Below are 15923 nucleotides of genomic sequence, written 5' to 3'. Positions count from 1 at the left end.
CTCTGATCAACATGGGAGACCTTTCCCAGGACAGCCTGTGTTCCCTAACGTCCTGTGCAACAGTCTACTGGAGTGAAGTAGAATAGCTACACCAGCCTCTTGGTTGTTTATGAGTGGTTTGGTGTGGAGTGAGGACTAACCTATGCTCTCTCAAAGGAGAAGCCTCAACAGGAAAAAGTTTCCCATCAACACATTTAAGGAAGATTTCACCCCACAAGGCTATTCCAGTCAGCGCTGTTACCAGCTATAGACAATCTAGAATTCATTTGTTTCTATCTCTAGGACTGATTTTTATTTGTATATTTACTGTGTTGAATATGGCGTACAGAAAGACTACTGGGCAGCTGGATTGTACATACAACACAAAGACTGCATTTGTACCTTGTTTGTTCTGTGTCCCTTTCTTTGCCACCTTTTCTCTTTGACTTCTACAATGTTGTATACCTGAGTGTATTAGTATGGTGTTTGGCATTAAACTATCATTTGAATAGACTGAACCTGTCATCAGTTTCCTCTCTGTTCATCTTTACCTCCAGGTTTGGTGGGATGAGTGCATCACCTCATCGCCTTCGTCTGTTTTCATTGGACACTAATAATGTTTCCCTGGGGGTGGGGGGGGGGGGGGGGCGACATAAATTCAGTTTTATGTACATAACCATGTTCGAAATGGCTCGCAGGAAATTAGCATGAATGATTTTTAAAGTGCCATTGGATCCCATTTGCCTCGGGCAGTGATTTGCATGCCTTTTTGCTGTGGCCAAGTGCTGCCTTTGTTTCTTGCTACCCATGTCCTAAATGGGATATAATATAATAGTTCTCAACCCATATCATAAACAGGATTTTTCCTGCTAGGGACTACCTATGGAATACATCTGACTTTTTTTTCCCCTTTCTTGCTAGTTGCTACTACACACACGGGATTTCTCTTGCTTGTTGCTACCCATATCATTAATGCGATGGTTGTCAACCCATAGCATTAACAGGGTATTTCTTGTTATTTCTTGTCGATACAGTATGTTGAAATATAATAGATGGCACACATTGTTCTCGGACTGTTCTGTTTAATTTCTAAACACTGTCAAAACACATCAAAATACAAAAAGGGAGGCAATTGATTGTGTATGTCTTTGTCTAAACACTATAAATGAAGCATTGTGAATTGGGAAAAGCTATGTATGATGATGCTATGTTATATGAGTAATGTTTCTATATCGAGGGCTTTGTTCGGGAGCTGTGTTTTACTGCAGGGAGGTGGGGCTCATAAAAGAGGGTCCATGATCTTGTCTGATGCTCCTTTATTCTCGTACATAAACACGTGTGCACACCACGTCGTCTGCTCCGAACGTCTGAAACAAAAGGAACAGACACAAAAGATTTCGCAATCAAACGCTGCATCCCAATTCTCCAGCCATTTCTCCCTGAGATGTGTCCTTGTGCCTTTCCCCACATGGACAGAACGCTCTGGAATGGATTGGTTTGGGGGATACTGTGGTGGAAACTCCCGAGCTCATGATTACTCCGATCTTATACTTTTATTAATACATGTGGGGGATTGCACAAATGCACACTATAGGGAATTTGAATGTAGCATAGTGTTATCATCATCATCATCAGCTCATATGCATGCGCACTCTCTTTCTATTGTAGATCTGTATTATATCCACATTGAGAAGATTTTGCATGTGTCTCTAATACATTTCCCCATTGTCAGACAGACTGAACGACCACTATATAACTATAACACACAATTACATTTTGTAAAAGAAAAAGGAAAACACGTAAGACACAACAGGAAGAGATTTCCTCTCCATAGGCACCACTCAATGAGGAGGGTGGCAGCGCGCGCTGTGAATGAGTGAGAAAGCAGAGAGAGGCAGAGAGATAGAGATCTGTGGGATGGGTGGTGGTGGGTGATGGTGGTGTCTCAAGTCCCAAAGATTTATGGGAGTCTTAGAAGCATGGCAAGAATGCAACTGCACTTCTGTCAACGCCACAGATCATCATTATCCCGGCACAGGGATCAAGGGAGTGGGAGAGAGGGATGGAGGGAGAGAGAGAGAGAGAGAGAGAGGGAGGAGAGAGAACTATCACACAGCTTTAAAGGATGGTAGGAAGATGGAGCCATCTGCCGGGTGTCCAGGGAGACATTAACGTGAGGTGCGTCAGGGACCATTGGCATTTCCTAACATAACATGATCAATGGGAGACATTATTGCGAGACGGAGTAGGGGAGTCTTGGGCCCAAGCCAGTCTCTTTTCACCCCCCCCTCCTGACGGCTCTGCTGGTGGTACAGTCCTGCACCAGGCATTAATGAGAAGGGAATGAGCCCATCAGGACTAATGTGTAATGGGTTTGATACACCAAAGTAGAACATTAACATGGTCAATGGGATGGGATTCTATGGAGGCAAAAGCATCAAAGTGAATATACTACTAGTTAGTATGCTGTACTAGTACGCACGGTACGAATTCCACACTCGCACACTAATTACTACTGGGCGCCCAACATAGATAGATTTTGACAATTGATATTGGCTGATTTGTTATGGGGAGTACCCAAGCCCGCTGCAATTCAAATCCCACAGGTATAGTTTAGGAGAGGCCATTCAACTGCACACACCGCCCCCCCCCCACCTCTCAATCTCTCCCCCCCTCCATCCCTCGAAAGCTTTATTCCCCCATTAGCTCTCCAATGCTTTGATGTGGGCCATGTGCATGTGTCCCTTATGACATGCCTGTCCAGATTCCTTTGTCCACAGAAGAAGAACAGGCTTGTGTTCTAAAGGAGGACACACTTGCTATTAGCTCCTGAGAGTTAAGTTGTTCTCTAGTGCTGTACACCCACTATGTAGCTGTTCAAACGGTTTTGAGAACACAATTGACAATATCATCCCTATAGCCAAAATTGCTTTGCTTTACTGCTCCACAGTAACTCACAGGATGGTGTGTGACAAGAAGAGAATATGTTTTAAGACATTACCAAACATCAAGAATGACATAGGACCTCTCCCAGAAACTCACCAGTACTGGCAGAAGAATGTTCATGATCTTATTGCAAAACTATCTGACCGTTGTCCAACAATCTAACCTCACAATGGGACGGATTACTTACCCACTCAATATGCCTGCAATACACACCCTTATCTTGAGTGGAAACACACATATTTAATTAGTTTGTTTGTTCCGAAAGACCCTGTTTTCTATCCAGAGATGAGTCCCTCAGTATTATAGGCTTTCCACTTGATTTCCCTCTGGGCTTAGATTAAGTCAATAAAGAGAATATCCTCATCACTTAAAAACTGGGACTCCACCACTTATTGGCCCAATGTTGTCCATCTGGCCTATGAAATCAAACAGGCCAGATGTTTATCCAAAGCACATTTCGTTCCTAGGCGGTGTAAAAGTCTGTGAGGTTTAACAGCAAATGTATGCCACTGTCAGCCCACTGTCAGCCCACTGTCAGAGCACCAGAGAACATTCTTTGTCATCCCTTTTGGGATTTCTTCAGAGGTGTCATCATGGCAGGCACAGACAACCATGACAACAGTTTCTCAGTTCTGGCTGTGCAGTGTGCAAGGAATACTTGCAAACATTTTAAAATAATAATAATAATAATAATAAAATATTATTATTAATAATAATACTTGGTTAAAACACGTATCTTGTCTTGGAAACCAGTCAGTGACTCGTTCTAATGCTTTGGTCATATCTGCATATCAGCAACCAATCAAAAATGTCCGGACTTTTCTTTTGAAACACGGAAGTAGGTTTCAACGTTGTTGACAATCACAAGACAAACTCGCTAGTCAAGCCAAAACACTGCAACGCAATGGATTGGGTGAGTAATCCACATTTATACCTAGTTAACTAGAACACTACTTTAACATTGTTAGCAGGCTCACAAAACAAGCTGTGCTAGTTGACTAGCGATTGTGTCATTGATTTTCAACGACGAAAAACATACAAAATGTATTCACATTTTTCGAAAGAAAATTACGACCATTACATCGGATGGATCCCGATATGAGGACCAAAGCATTAGCACGTGTTAGTTTGTACCTACTTGCACTCTGTGTGAGAGTAGTGACAAGAACGATGCCTTCGCATTTTTGGGTTTAGAATAATAGCCTAAATCGGCCTCAATCTCAATCATCAATCTATCTGTTCCCACACTTAATACGTTTGGTATGTTTGATGTTTCCTCACCAGTATGAGTTGGTCGCCCTTCAGCTCCCTGGTCCAGAAGGTCTTGGGGCCGTTCCCGTCCAGCAGCGTCTGTTTGCAGCTCATCTTGCTGTCTGTCTCCCACGTGGCCAGGCTCTGTGTGCAGAGGGGCAGAGGCATGAGGGTAGGCTACATGCTATTGCATCATTGTGTTTCCCTTGTCCTATCATCCTCATCAGCCAGGGGGGGGGGGCTGGCCGGAGATAGAAATCAGAGGATAATGGGCTCCTTGTAAATGCATGGAATGAGGAATGTGGTATCAAACGCCAAACGCATACCATTCCTCATTCCATTCCAAGCATTGCAATGATGATCTCTACCTCCACCAGCCTGCCCTGATCCTCACTTCCTCTCTACAAGACACTGGATGAGTGGGTGCGTAATGGTGAAAGCTCAACATCGGTTTGAATACTCAAATGTAGATAGCTTCCACTCTTTGTGTTGTTTACCTAATCTGTAGCCTACATGGGGCTTGATGGGGCTGTAATATTAGTGTGGATAAAGGAAAGGATATGTAGCCTACTCAAGGAACGGAGGCCACTTTGACCATTGAGACACAGCCTGCAGTACTACTTCACATGCAGGTCATTGGTCGGTCTCCTGCGTGCCATTTCCTCCCTATATCGGCCATTACCGTACACTTCCTGCCATCCACCGTCTCCTCATTGAACTCCTGGCCAATCAGGAAGTTGATCTCGGTGGTGCGTACGGTCGTGGAGGTCTTGATGTAGAACTGTTCCCCGTTCTGCCTGATCTCCACGTGGGGTTTGGAGGCGGCCGCCCCCGCCACTTTCCTCAGCATGGCGTTCACTCCTAGAGCACAGAACACCTGTCATGTGACCTCACACTGCCATAAGCACTATATCACATATCACATGTCAAAAGGGGTCAATAATCAGTTAGAGAAGTAGATGTCAGGTTATAACGTTTGATTGAATACGTCATCGGCGAATCATCAAGGGAATCATGGTGTGATTTTGTAACTTCCCACAGGTAGATTATTTTTACTTTTATGGTTGATTATTAAGTGTTTATGACATGGTGCATGACTTCAGTCCTCCCCTGCTACACATATTGATGAGTAGCCTACACATTTGGCTGTCACAAAAAAATAAGAATATTTATTCCACTTCCAAAGGCGAAATAGTGTAACAAACAAAGGCATGCGTAGCTTCAGTGTTACCTATCTGTGGTACCGTCATGGCTAGACTGACAGTTACTTTTCCATAACTTGAAATCAGAGAAGATACAGATTCCCTGTGAAGGTTTTCAGTTTTTCTTACAGAGCAAACCACAATTGAGATTGTTATCAGCAGATGTTGCAAATATGAGGAGGACACAATGAGAAGGTGATGAATAAAAGGAATGCTGGCGCCGTTAGCACAGATTAGCTCTTCTGTCGACCATGATAGATCTCCCAGGAAAACCACTGCAGAGCGGCAATATCTGCCTCTTCTGTCACACAGTTACGGTGCAAACAATCGAATGAGACAATGTCTGTAAATGTCTGTGGGTATTTCCCAATTATTCCCCTATTGCATGTTTTCTGAGCTGGACTTTCACACACAAACACAGCATCCCCCTCATGTCTGGGGCAGTAGTACTATGAGGCTTATTGTTCTCACTGCAATTAAAATCGGTGTACTTGACTTTCTTCTTTTCTCAGAGGAGAGGGTTTCAGTCTGTCTGTCCCCCTTTTCTCTCTCATCTCTTTGTTCAACAATGAAAACGTGCAATGGAAGCAAAAGTCAAAGTTGTGTCCGATGTGTAGACCTCAGATTGAGATCTCATGAGCAGTCACAAGAGACATATTTGACCCAACAAGCTGAGTGAATTATCTCACCCCTTCGTCACCAGCTGGGCTGAACAGTTCAAAGCATGGATGGGCCCATTCGAATTAATCTTAATGAAAATAAGATTGGTCTAGCTAGGGTCGACTAAAATAGGAATGAGAGAAGCCTTACAAAAAACCTTTTACGACCCATACAGTTTGAGTATGTGTATTTGCAATGTGCAACCATTGAGGTTTTCAACCAAAACAGCCCAAGTAAACTAAAATCATTTATCAGCGTATAAGGCAAAAAGTAATCTACACTGGATGATCCAGTTCCAAATCATGTACAGTTCTCAGATGATCAAATACAATACAATGGTCTATGTAAATCTTTGGATGTCGCACTTGAATCTATCTCACTTTCTTAATAATAATTATAATTATAATCATAATCATAATAATCATCATCATCATCATCATCATCGTCAAAACCGGCTCAGTTTTTGTAAGTGAGACACAGAAGGAATGCTTTTCAGTAATGGTATGTGTAATCTGTAAACTCTCTAAATGGTAGAAGTCAACAAACAGATGTCTTACCGAGGGCTTTAAGCAGATCATCGAAATTCTCACTGCTTCTCATTTTCCAAGTGCCTGCAAAATTTGGCATTTTCTTAGGAAGGCTGAGCCTGTACCTGCCTCTCTGTGTCTCTCTGCGCCTCTTGATGTGGTCTACTCTGTATCCTCTTTATCCTTTGCTCCCTTTCTCTGTCGCTCTCTCCCTCCCTCCCTTCTCTCTCTCTCTCTCTCTCTCTCTGTGTAATGATCCCTCACAGCATGTCTCCCTCTCTCTCTCTCTCTCTCTCTCTCTCTCACTTTCTCCACACTCTCTATCACTTTCTCCCTGCCTCCCTCTCCACCCCCCACCCCCTCTCTCCACCCCCCACCCCCTCTCTCAATGGCAAGTCTTGAAAGTGAGTTAAATGCCCTTCCCGTAATTACCATTTTAAATGAAAGATGAACTGAGGTCCAGGTGGTCTCATTGTATGCTCGCTGTATAAATGAAGCCATAGGGATATTTAACCGAGCAACTCAGCGTCAAAATCAATAGCCATAATCATCCAGTTTCAAGATTCGAGAGGTCTTTGAGGGTCCGATATATAGAGATTCTCCCCATTTGACAAGCTCTCTCCCCCTGGCAAAAGGTGCCGAAACAGGCACCCCAAGAGAATAAGAGGACACACACACGCACACACACACACACACACACACACACGCACACACACACGCACACACACACAAACCCCCCAGCAAAGTCTGATTTGTTCTTTTCTGATGGTTGTTCATCCATCACTATGACAAAGTGCCGTCCAGACAGCAGTTGATAATTAATGTATAGAGCAGGGCAGCAAGCACTCTGTCATCCCTCCATGTAGTGTCACGTTAAAAAGACTCCATCTATTTCCCTGTGCGTTGCTCTTTCGCCTCAGTTTTTTCTCATCAATCAATACATTTGTCTTTAGTCTCTGGGTGATGTTGTTTTTCTTTCATTCTTTTTAAACATAAAAAGGATGGAGAAATAGTTTTAGGATATTGCGTCAAGCGTAAAGGTAGAATACAACACGAAGACGACATGAATGAGTCATTCTCTTGGTTTGTGCCTATAGTAGCCTTCTTTGTCATGTTTTCAGTAAGTTGATTTACAATCTTGTCATCCTCCAATTAATTTATTCCTACTGTGTTGTGAGGGAAAAAAGAAACATCCAAGGAGTAGTTCCCCCAGTTTAATGTCCCTTGATAAATGTTTTGCGGATTGTAGTCTACTGGTCATTACTAACATATTACTTTAATGGTCGATTTATGTTTTGCATATTCAAAACCTATGTTAGATTCTCTGTTAATTTGTCATTTAAGAACGGTATGCCCTCAAGCCAAATATGTGAGGCATAGGCTCACATAATTGTACCTATCAGTTCAGTAATATATAATGTTCTATATAATTTCACACATTTTGTTTCAATACCAGGTAAAAACCATCTTTGTTAAGACCTTAATTTTGCTCTGAAATCGTTATCACTGTTTATAGGTCCGTCATTGTTGCCAATATGTTCCACACTTTGGACTATGAAGTAAGCATATTGGATTTTAACTAAATTGACTTCTCAGTAATGGAGCCCATCCATCTAACTACTAACTAGCACAAAGAGAAATGACCTTACTTGTCAGAACGTCACCTCCAATAGACAGGCTGAGGCCCCCTGGTTATAGGAACATCAACTAAAGATATACGCTATTCAGACCACCAAATCACATTGTCCTCTCTTAACCCTGTTTCTCTATTGGACAATGGACTTCCCAAGCGACTTCCCAAGGGACTAGCCCAACCCTTACTCCCTCAACACACTGCAGCCTGCCTGGACTCCACTAGTTTAGAGGCCCCTTAATAGCTCTGGTAAGTCCTTCCTCAAGGTTGACCTTCCAGTCACGATGGCAGGACTAGTGAACTTCATTACATCCCAACTAGGTGTTAAAATGGACAGGAACGCAGTGGAATTGGGACCATCATTGGATGGGTAAAACACAGGGGCAAAATGATCCAAGCCAGAGTAAGAAATCTGTTAAGGGGCAGTTGCTTCTGTTACAGTACTTGACAGTGGAGATAATAAAGGATTCCTCTCTTGTAGTTGACATTCATCACACTTTTACATTAAATGTGACATGCTAGTTGCTACAGTGTAATAAGTGGGGGAAAGAAAGTGTAAGAAATAGAAATAAGGAAAGTGGTTGCTGAAGAAAGTTAAACAAGTGTCTGTTAGGAAGTTGTGATGTTTTATTGTTTAAGTTATACAAAGAAATACAATCATACAACACAATAAATTAAACATGTGCTGTGTGCAGACCATGAATCATGACTCAGATTACCCACTGATACACATCTGTCACTGTGTAGATCATTACACACACTTTGGGTGGAGGACAGACCATGCAGGATTCCTTGGTTTGATATTAAAATTCAGAGTCACATTCATATTTTAAATGCAGGTATTGCCTTTGTGAGGTAAAATCATCCACTCCCCCAAAAACATGGATGTTTACAAAAAGAGCATTCAAAGAATATAGCATAAAATCTCATAACAGGAAAAGGGATGCTCCATTTCTTACTCTTTCTTGAGAGAATTCAAGTGAGAGCAATAGTGTACTTTGTAAATGTGAATCTGAAAGAGCTTTAAACTACTATGATGGAATCAATGTGTTTTTTTTGTATCGCTCAATGTTTTAATAATGATAATAACGTTTGCTTTGGTATGTTCCCAGGGAAATCATGAATGAGAGCTTAAATCTAATTATCATTAGGTTCCAAAATCAAAGTTTGCCAGATGTTTTCAGAACTCAAACATGGTTTTGGATAGGGTGGGGGGGGGACTTTGATTTTTCGATTGAACTGTCACTTTAGGTTACATAAAGAATAACAATATAAAATACAGCTGCAAGCAGCAACGACCCGGGTCCACGCCTTTCACCTCTTTGTCTTTCTTCTGAATAACAGGGTTGTTTAGGCACCACGCCATCAATTCAATTTGGATGCCAATTTGAAAGCACCGGTGACGGGATTCTAAAGTAGGCTGCCATGGTTTGGCATGTCTGTACATACCCAGTAAACAAAGAGTCCAACATAGTCCAAAAGACCTCCTCAGGGAAGCCGGAATGTGGGTTCAGATTACGTCTTTCTAGGACGTCCAGATGATGTCTTCAGGAAATCTTATGGACTACAGAATCGTCTTCTGTAGTCCATATGACGTCCTAAATACGTCATCTGGACGTCCTAGAAAGACGTCATCTGAACCCACATTCCGGCTTCCCTGAGGACGTCTTTTGGACTATGTTGGACTCTTTGTTTACTGGGTATGTACACATTTCTGAATATACTTCCTATAATCCTATATCAATATCATCAGGAATATTTTGCCATTGGGCCCAGTTGTGATCTCCTGGCTTTCCATGTAATCCATATAGCAATATAATACGTTTTATGAAAGTTTTAAGTTTTATGGAAAATCAGAAAGTGGGAGAGGTGAGGTTTGGACCTGGCCTGCCACAGGTTATTGTACTTCTAGACAGCGACTAGACTAACCCTCTGAGCCATGGTTCAGCAGTCTAGGAGGAGATATTGCTTGAAAGTGTTTACAATTTTACACCATTTTCTAAATGGCAGATGACCCGGTCATCGGTCAATGGCAAGGTCATCGGTCATAAAAGCGAATATGATGTCATAATCACACCAAATGTTGTGAAAATTCTCAACCATTTTGTATTTGAAATACCGTAAGTGTCAGGCCACACACCCTTACTCAACTTCATTGGCTCACTGTGGCCATGCTATTATAGATATCAGTACAGCTGGGAAAACAAGTAATCATGTAATAAAATAATAATAATATACTTTGAAATAATCTAAGAAATGTACAACCACACTGAGCTGAAAATGATTACATGAATTCATATTGATTTGCACTCGAGATTTACTGCCACCACAATACATAACAGGGACATGGCTCGTAATTGTTTGGTGTCCTTCAGTCTCACATGGCTTTCCTAAACCAAGGAATAGTCTGTTGGGGGTTCACCGGCCTAGTCGGCCCACATCTGTTCCCGTACAGCCCACTGTCACAGTCGTCATGCCCAACAGACCAGCCAGGCCATCATGCCAACACAATCCAAACAAAACCCTCTCAAATTACAAGACCTGAGAAAATCCAGAAATCCATCGACAACATTTAAAACGATCACAGTAAGTTAGCATCTCACAATTGGTCACCAGCCCGATTGTTCAGTACAATATGTATTAGGCCTAAACATTGCCATTGCGTGATGCTAGATATCAGGGTTTAAACACTAGTAAAGGATTGGACATCGGTTTGGAGCACAATTGAGTTTTTCCATCTGCTTCCTGAAGTTCACTCCCCATCAAGGATTTAAAAGCATTGGATTGGTGTAGCAAAGGCTACATGGAGTTTCCACCACATTACACCAATGATTTACCTTTTAAAGAGGAACTGAAGGGAAAAGCAGCAAGTTTTCCTGTTGAAAACGGTCTAGGTTTCCCCAGTAGTAGTCATATACATCAAATCAGGCATGAGAATTGACAAAAACATGTAAAAACGCTAACTTTGGACATGAACATATTATTTTCAGAGCGTAATTAGCTGAAAAATCAGCCACTGTAGCCCCTCTTTGAAACCTGTTAGTGAACGAGTGCTCACTTTGAAGAGAAGTGTGTGAAACAGAATTGGACTACAGATAGGAAACAATGTGTTTCAACAGTAAAACATTCGTACAACCTCACATTTGTCTGTTTTTTTAAGATTAAAAATAGGATGAGTACCGTAATAATAACACCCCACAGTCACATGTAGCCTAATACTTCTAATTATCATGTAAATTAAAGCCACTCTGTAGCGTAGTATATTCCCTTTAAATAGTGAAGCCTTACCAACTTGTTGAGTTGGGAGGACTCAGGGAGAGAGTCTTTGTGAGTACAAACACATTGAAGAGGAGGAGGAGCAGGCACCCTGATTAGTGAAAAGCACTTTTTTGGGGGGGGGGGGGGGTTTCTTTGAGAAGCAATTTGCCATCCAATTCACTAAAGTTACCACAGGGGTTCAAAACAGACGAAAGGCTACAGAGGGCAGGTCTAAATGTATCTAGATTGAGCCATTCTATAACAAGTATCATGTATCAAGACAATACAAACACATTAGGGGTGATGGACTCGTATGCGTATGGTAGTTAAAAAGCAAATGAAAACAACAGGTCACAAGTTACACAAATTCTAATTACTCAAATTAAGATGGCTACTGTTCCTTCACCAACCCCCCCCCCCACGAAGATCAAAATCCCCCCACTTCACACTAATACAGCTGCTACACCAGGATGCAGCATATCCGCAGTCATTTTACCTGCTACACCAGAAATGGTCGTTATCCCTCCCAGTCTGTTTCTGCATGGAACTTAAAATGTGTCGAATCTGAATATCTTCCGAATTGGGGGCTTGTACTTTATAACAAGTACTGCTATTATATGCATGTACTGCTAATATCGATGTTTCTATTACATGATCATACTGTGAAGCTGAGTGAATACGTTTTGTAAGTGTACAAAAAGCATTGAAATCTATCATTTCAGGCACCCTGTATGGGGTTTACGTGGATGCACATGGATCTGTGGAAAAAAAAATCCTAATTTGATGCTAGTGCATCCCCTCCACATCTATGCTTTATGCACACAGTGGTGTAGCAGGTAACATAGCAGTCTATCAAAGTGGATGTCACGCCCATTGTTTGGCTAATCCATGGGAGGGTTCATTTGGGGGTTATTTTATTTGTTGATTGTGATTGGTTAAAAGTATGCATGAGTGGAGTGATTGGTTAGATAGAAATGGGGGCGGGCTTAATGAGTGTGTTCTGGGTGACGGGAAACGAAAGGTCAGTTATAGAGAGAGATGGGAGTTGGTAAGTTGAGCTCTGAATGATTGTGTAGTTTGTTAAATCCTTTCTGTTAGTTCGTTCACTGTTTGGTTTATATGTAACTGTTTTATATGTAACACAACTGTTTTGTGTTTTGTCAGATTAAACATCTGTCTGACTCAACTACAAGTCACGGTCATCTGGATCAAAGGAAAGGTAAACGATGAAAGGTACACACATGCTGGTCACGCGTAGGCACGCGTATGCACGGGCCAGCTCTACAGCCCCCAGCCGGAGGAGTCTGGGGAGAGCCAGAGAGACAGCCCCTGCAGCAGCAACACACAGCCCGGAGCTCACAGCCCAGGAGAGAGAAAACCTCTCTGATGCAGAGGAGAGATGTGAAGGTTCGATCAAGAAGTAAGATCCATCTAGAGTCAAAAGTAAAGGAGTTGTCTGAGAGGCTTGATGAGGAAGAGGAGATCAATGCTGACATCACTGCCAGAAAGAGGAAATTGGAGGATGAATGCTCAGAGCTCAAAAGGGATATCGATGACTTGGAGCTCACTATTGTCAAGGTTGAGAAGGAAAAACATGCCACAGAAAATAAGGTAAAGAATTTGACAGAGGAGTTGTCTTCTCTTGAAGAAACATGGCTGAAGTCTTCAAAGGATATGAAGGCCTTGCATGAGGTCCATCAGCAGACCCTGGATGATCTTCAGACAAAGATCAAAGTCAAGCTTGAGCAACAGGTTGATGATCTTGAGGGGTCTCTAGAACAAGAAAAGAAGGTGCGTGCGGATTTTGAAAGATCTAAAAGAAAACTTGAAGGAGATCTCAAGCTGGCCCAGGAAAACATAATGGACCTGGAGAATGAAAGACAACAAATGGATGAAAAATGGAAAAAGAAGGATTTTGAGTTCAGTTACCTGCAAGGTAAAATCGAGGATGAACAAAGTACTAAGTGCTCAACTTCAAAAGAGAATAAAGGAGCTTCGGGCTCGCATTGAGGAACTCGAGGAAGAAACCGAGGCTGACCGCTCTGCTCGGGCCAAAAGTAGAGAAACAGAGGAGGGCTGATCTCGCCAAGGAACTTGATGAGATCAGTGAGAGGCTGGAGGAGGCTGGTGGAGCCTCTAGGCTTCTCAGATTGAGATGAACAAGAAGCGTGACGCTGAGTTCCAGAGACTGCGTCGTGATCTTGAAGAGTCCACCCTGCAGCACGAGTCCATCGCTGCCACTCTCCGCAAGAAGCAAGCCGATAGTGTGGCTGAGCTGGGGGAACAACTTGACAACCTTCAAAGAGTCAAGCAGAAACTGGAGAAGGGGAAGAGTGAATACAAGATGGAAATAGATGACTTGGCAAGCAACGTGGAGAGTGTTCTAAAAAGCAAGGCTAATATTGAGAAATTGTACAGAAGTATGGAAGACCAAAGTCATGAGTACAAGACCAAGGCAGGTGAAGCCCAGAAGGCTCTAAATGATTATACTGCCTTAAACTCTCGTCTGCAAACAGAAAACGGTGAGCTCACACGTCAGCTTGAAGAAAAGGAAACTGCTGTTTCCCAGTCGAACAGAGTAAAATTAGTGTGCAGTCAACAAATTGAAGAGCTGAAGAAACTTTTGGAGGAGGAAGTTAAGGCTAAGAATGCTCTGGCTCATGGTTTGCAATCAACCCGCCATGACTGTGACCTCCTCCGGGAGCAATATGAGGAGGAGCAGGAGGCCAAGGCAGAACTGCAACGTAGTATGTCCAAGGCTAACACTGAGGTGGCTATGTGGAGGACCAAATATGAGACTGATGCCATCCAGCGCACTGAGGAACTTGAGGAGGCTAAGAAACGCCTCCAGGATTCTGAAGAGCAAACAGAGGCTGTGAACTCAAAGTGTGCCTCACTTGAGAAGACCAAGCAGAGGCTGCAAGCAGAGGTGGAGGACCTCATGATTGAGATAGAACGATCCAATTCAGCCAATGCTACCCTGGATAAGAAACAGAGGAACTTTGATAAGGTTCTTGCAGAGTGGAAACAGTAGTATGAGGAGAGCCAGTCTGAGCTGGAGGTCTCACAGAGAGAATCCAGGAGTCTGAGCACAGAGCTATTCAAGCTCAAGAACTCATTTGAGGAAGCCATGGATCACCTGGAGAACATGAAAAGAGAGAATAAGAACCTTCAGCAGGAGATAACAGAAGTCACTGAGCATGTGGGGCAATCTGCAAAGACCCTCCATGAACTGGAGAAGGCAGTAAAACAAGCTGAACAAGAAAAGATGGACATCCACACAGCTCTTGAAGAAGCAGAGTCCTCCTTGGAACACGGAGGAGGCCAAAATCCTCCACATTCAACTGGAGCTGAACCAGATCAAGTCAGAGGTGGACAGAAAAGTAGCAGAGAAAGATGAGGAGATAGACCTGCTTAAGAGGAACCACCAGAGAGACTGTGGCCGTCCTGCAGAATGCTCTAGACTCCGAGACCCGCAGCCGAAATGATTCCATCAGGATCAAGAAGAAGATGGAAGGGGGACCTGAATGAGATGGAGATTCAGCTGCTTCATGCCAACCGCCAAGGCAGCTGAAGCAAGCAAGCAGCTCCGAAACCCTGCAGGGTCAACTCAAGGACACTCGGGTCCATTTGGACGAGTCTCTCCATGAGACGGAGGACCTAAAGGAGCAGCTGGCCATTGTAGAGCGCCGCAACACACTGATAATGGCAGAGATTGACGAGATGAGGGCAGCACTGGAGCAGGCTGAGAGGTGCCGTAAAACTGGCCGAGCAGGAGCTGGTCGACGTGAGTCAGAGGATGCAACTGCTGCACTCTCGGAACACTAGTCTCATCAGCACCAAGAAGAAGATGGAGTCTGACATAACTCTGCTGCAATCTGAGATGGGAAGACACAGTGCAAGAAGCAAGAAATGCAGATGGAAAAAGCTAAAAAGGCGATTATGGATGCTGCCATGATGGCTGAGGAGCTAAAGAAGGAGCAGGACACCAGCGCTCACCTGGAGAGGATGAAGAGGAACCTGGACGTAACAGTCAAGGACCTGCAGCAGCGTCTGGATGAGGCCGAGCAGATAGCCATGAAAGGTGGAAAGAAAGAGCTCCAAAAACTGGAGAATAGGGTCAAAGAGCTGGAGAATGAGCTGGAAGCAGAGCAGAAACGTGGCGTGGAAGCCATGAAGGGGGTGCGAAAATATGAAAGAAAAGTCAAAGAGCTCACTTATCAGGGTGAGGAGGACAAGAAGAATGTGTTAAGACTACAAGACCTGGTCAACAAGCTGCAGCTGAAAGTGAAGGCCTACAAACGACAGTGTGAGGAGGCGGAGGAACAGACCAGTATTAATTTGACTAAATTCAGGAAGGTACAACATGAGTTGGAGGAGGCAGAGGAGAGGGCAGACATCGCAGAATCCCAAGTGAACAAATTCAGGGCTAAGAGTCGTGATGTTGGTGGCAAAGGAGAGAGCTGA

The 15923-nt window shown here is 43.3% G+C and overlaps 2 protein-coding genes across 2 annotated transcripts; one reads left to right on the top strand and one right to left on the bottom strand.

Annotated features, from left to right (window-relative positions):
- Window positions 1-1084: 1084 nt before the first annotated feature.
- On the bottom strand, window positions 1085-6665 carry LOC308157118 (cellular retinoic acid-binding protein 1; the record flags this gene model as incomplete). Its single annotated transcript, XM_080530602.1, has 4 exons — window positions 1085-1346; window positions 4207-4320; window positions 4859-5037; window positions 6596-6665. 4 exons carry the CDS (start codon window positions 6663-6665, stop codon window positions 1296-1298), a joined length of 414 nt encoding a protein of 137 aa, XP_080386728.1. The 3' UTR covers window positions 1085-1295.
- An 8733-nt stretch (window positions 6666-15398) lies between these two features.
- On the top strand, window positions 15399-15923 carry LOC308158298 (myosin-8-like; the record flags this gene model as incomplete). The annotated part of the gene is made up of 1 exon (XM_080531890.1): window positions 15399-15923. One exon carries the CDS (start codon window positions 15399-15401, stop codon window positions 15921-15923), a length of 525 nt encoding a protein of 174 aa, XP_080388016.1.

This window comes from Nansenia antarctica, assembly GCF_963989245.1.
Source record: "Nansenia antarctica genome assembly, chromosome: 5".
In the NCBI taxonomy this organism is placed as follows: Eukaryota; Metazoa; Chordata; class Actinopteri; order Argentiniformes; family Microstomatidae; genus Nansenia; species Nansenia antarctica.
The sequence above is the reverse complement of the archived record's forward strand: the minus strand, read 5'-3'. Positions and strand labels throughout refer to the sequence as shown.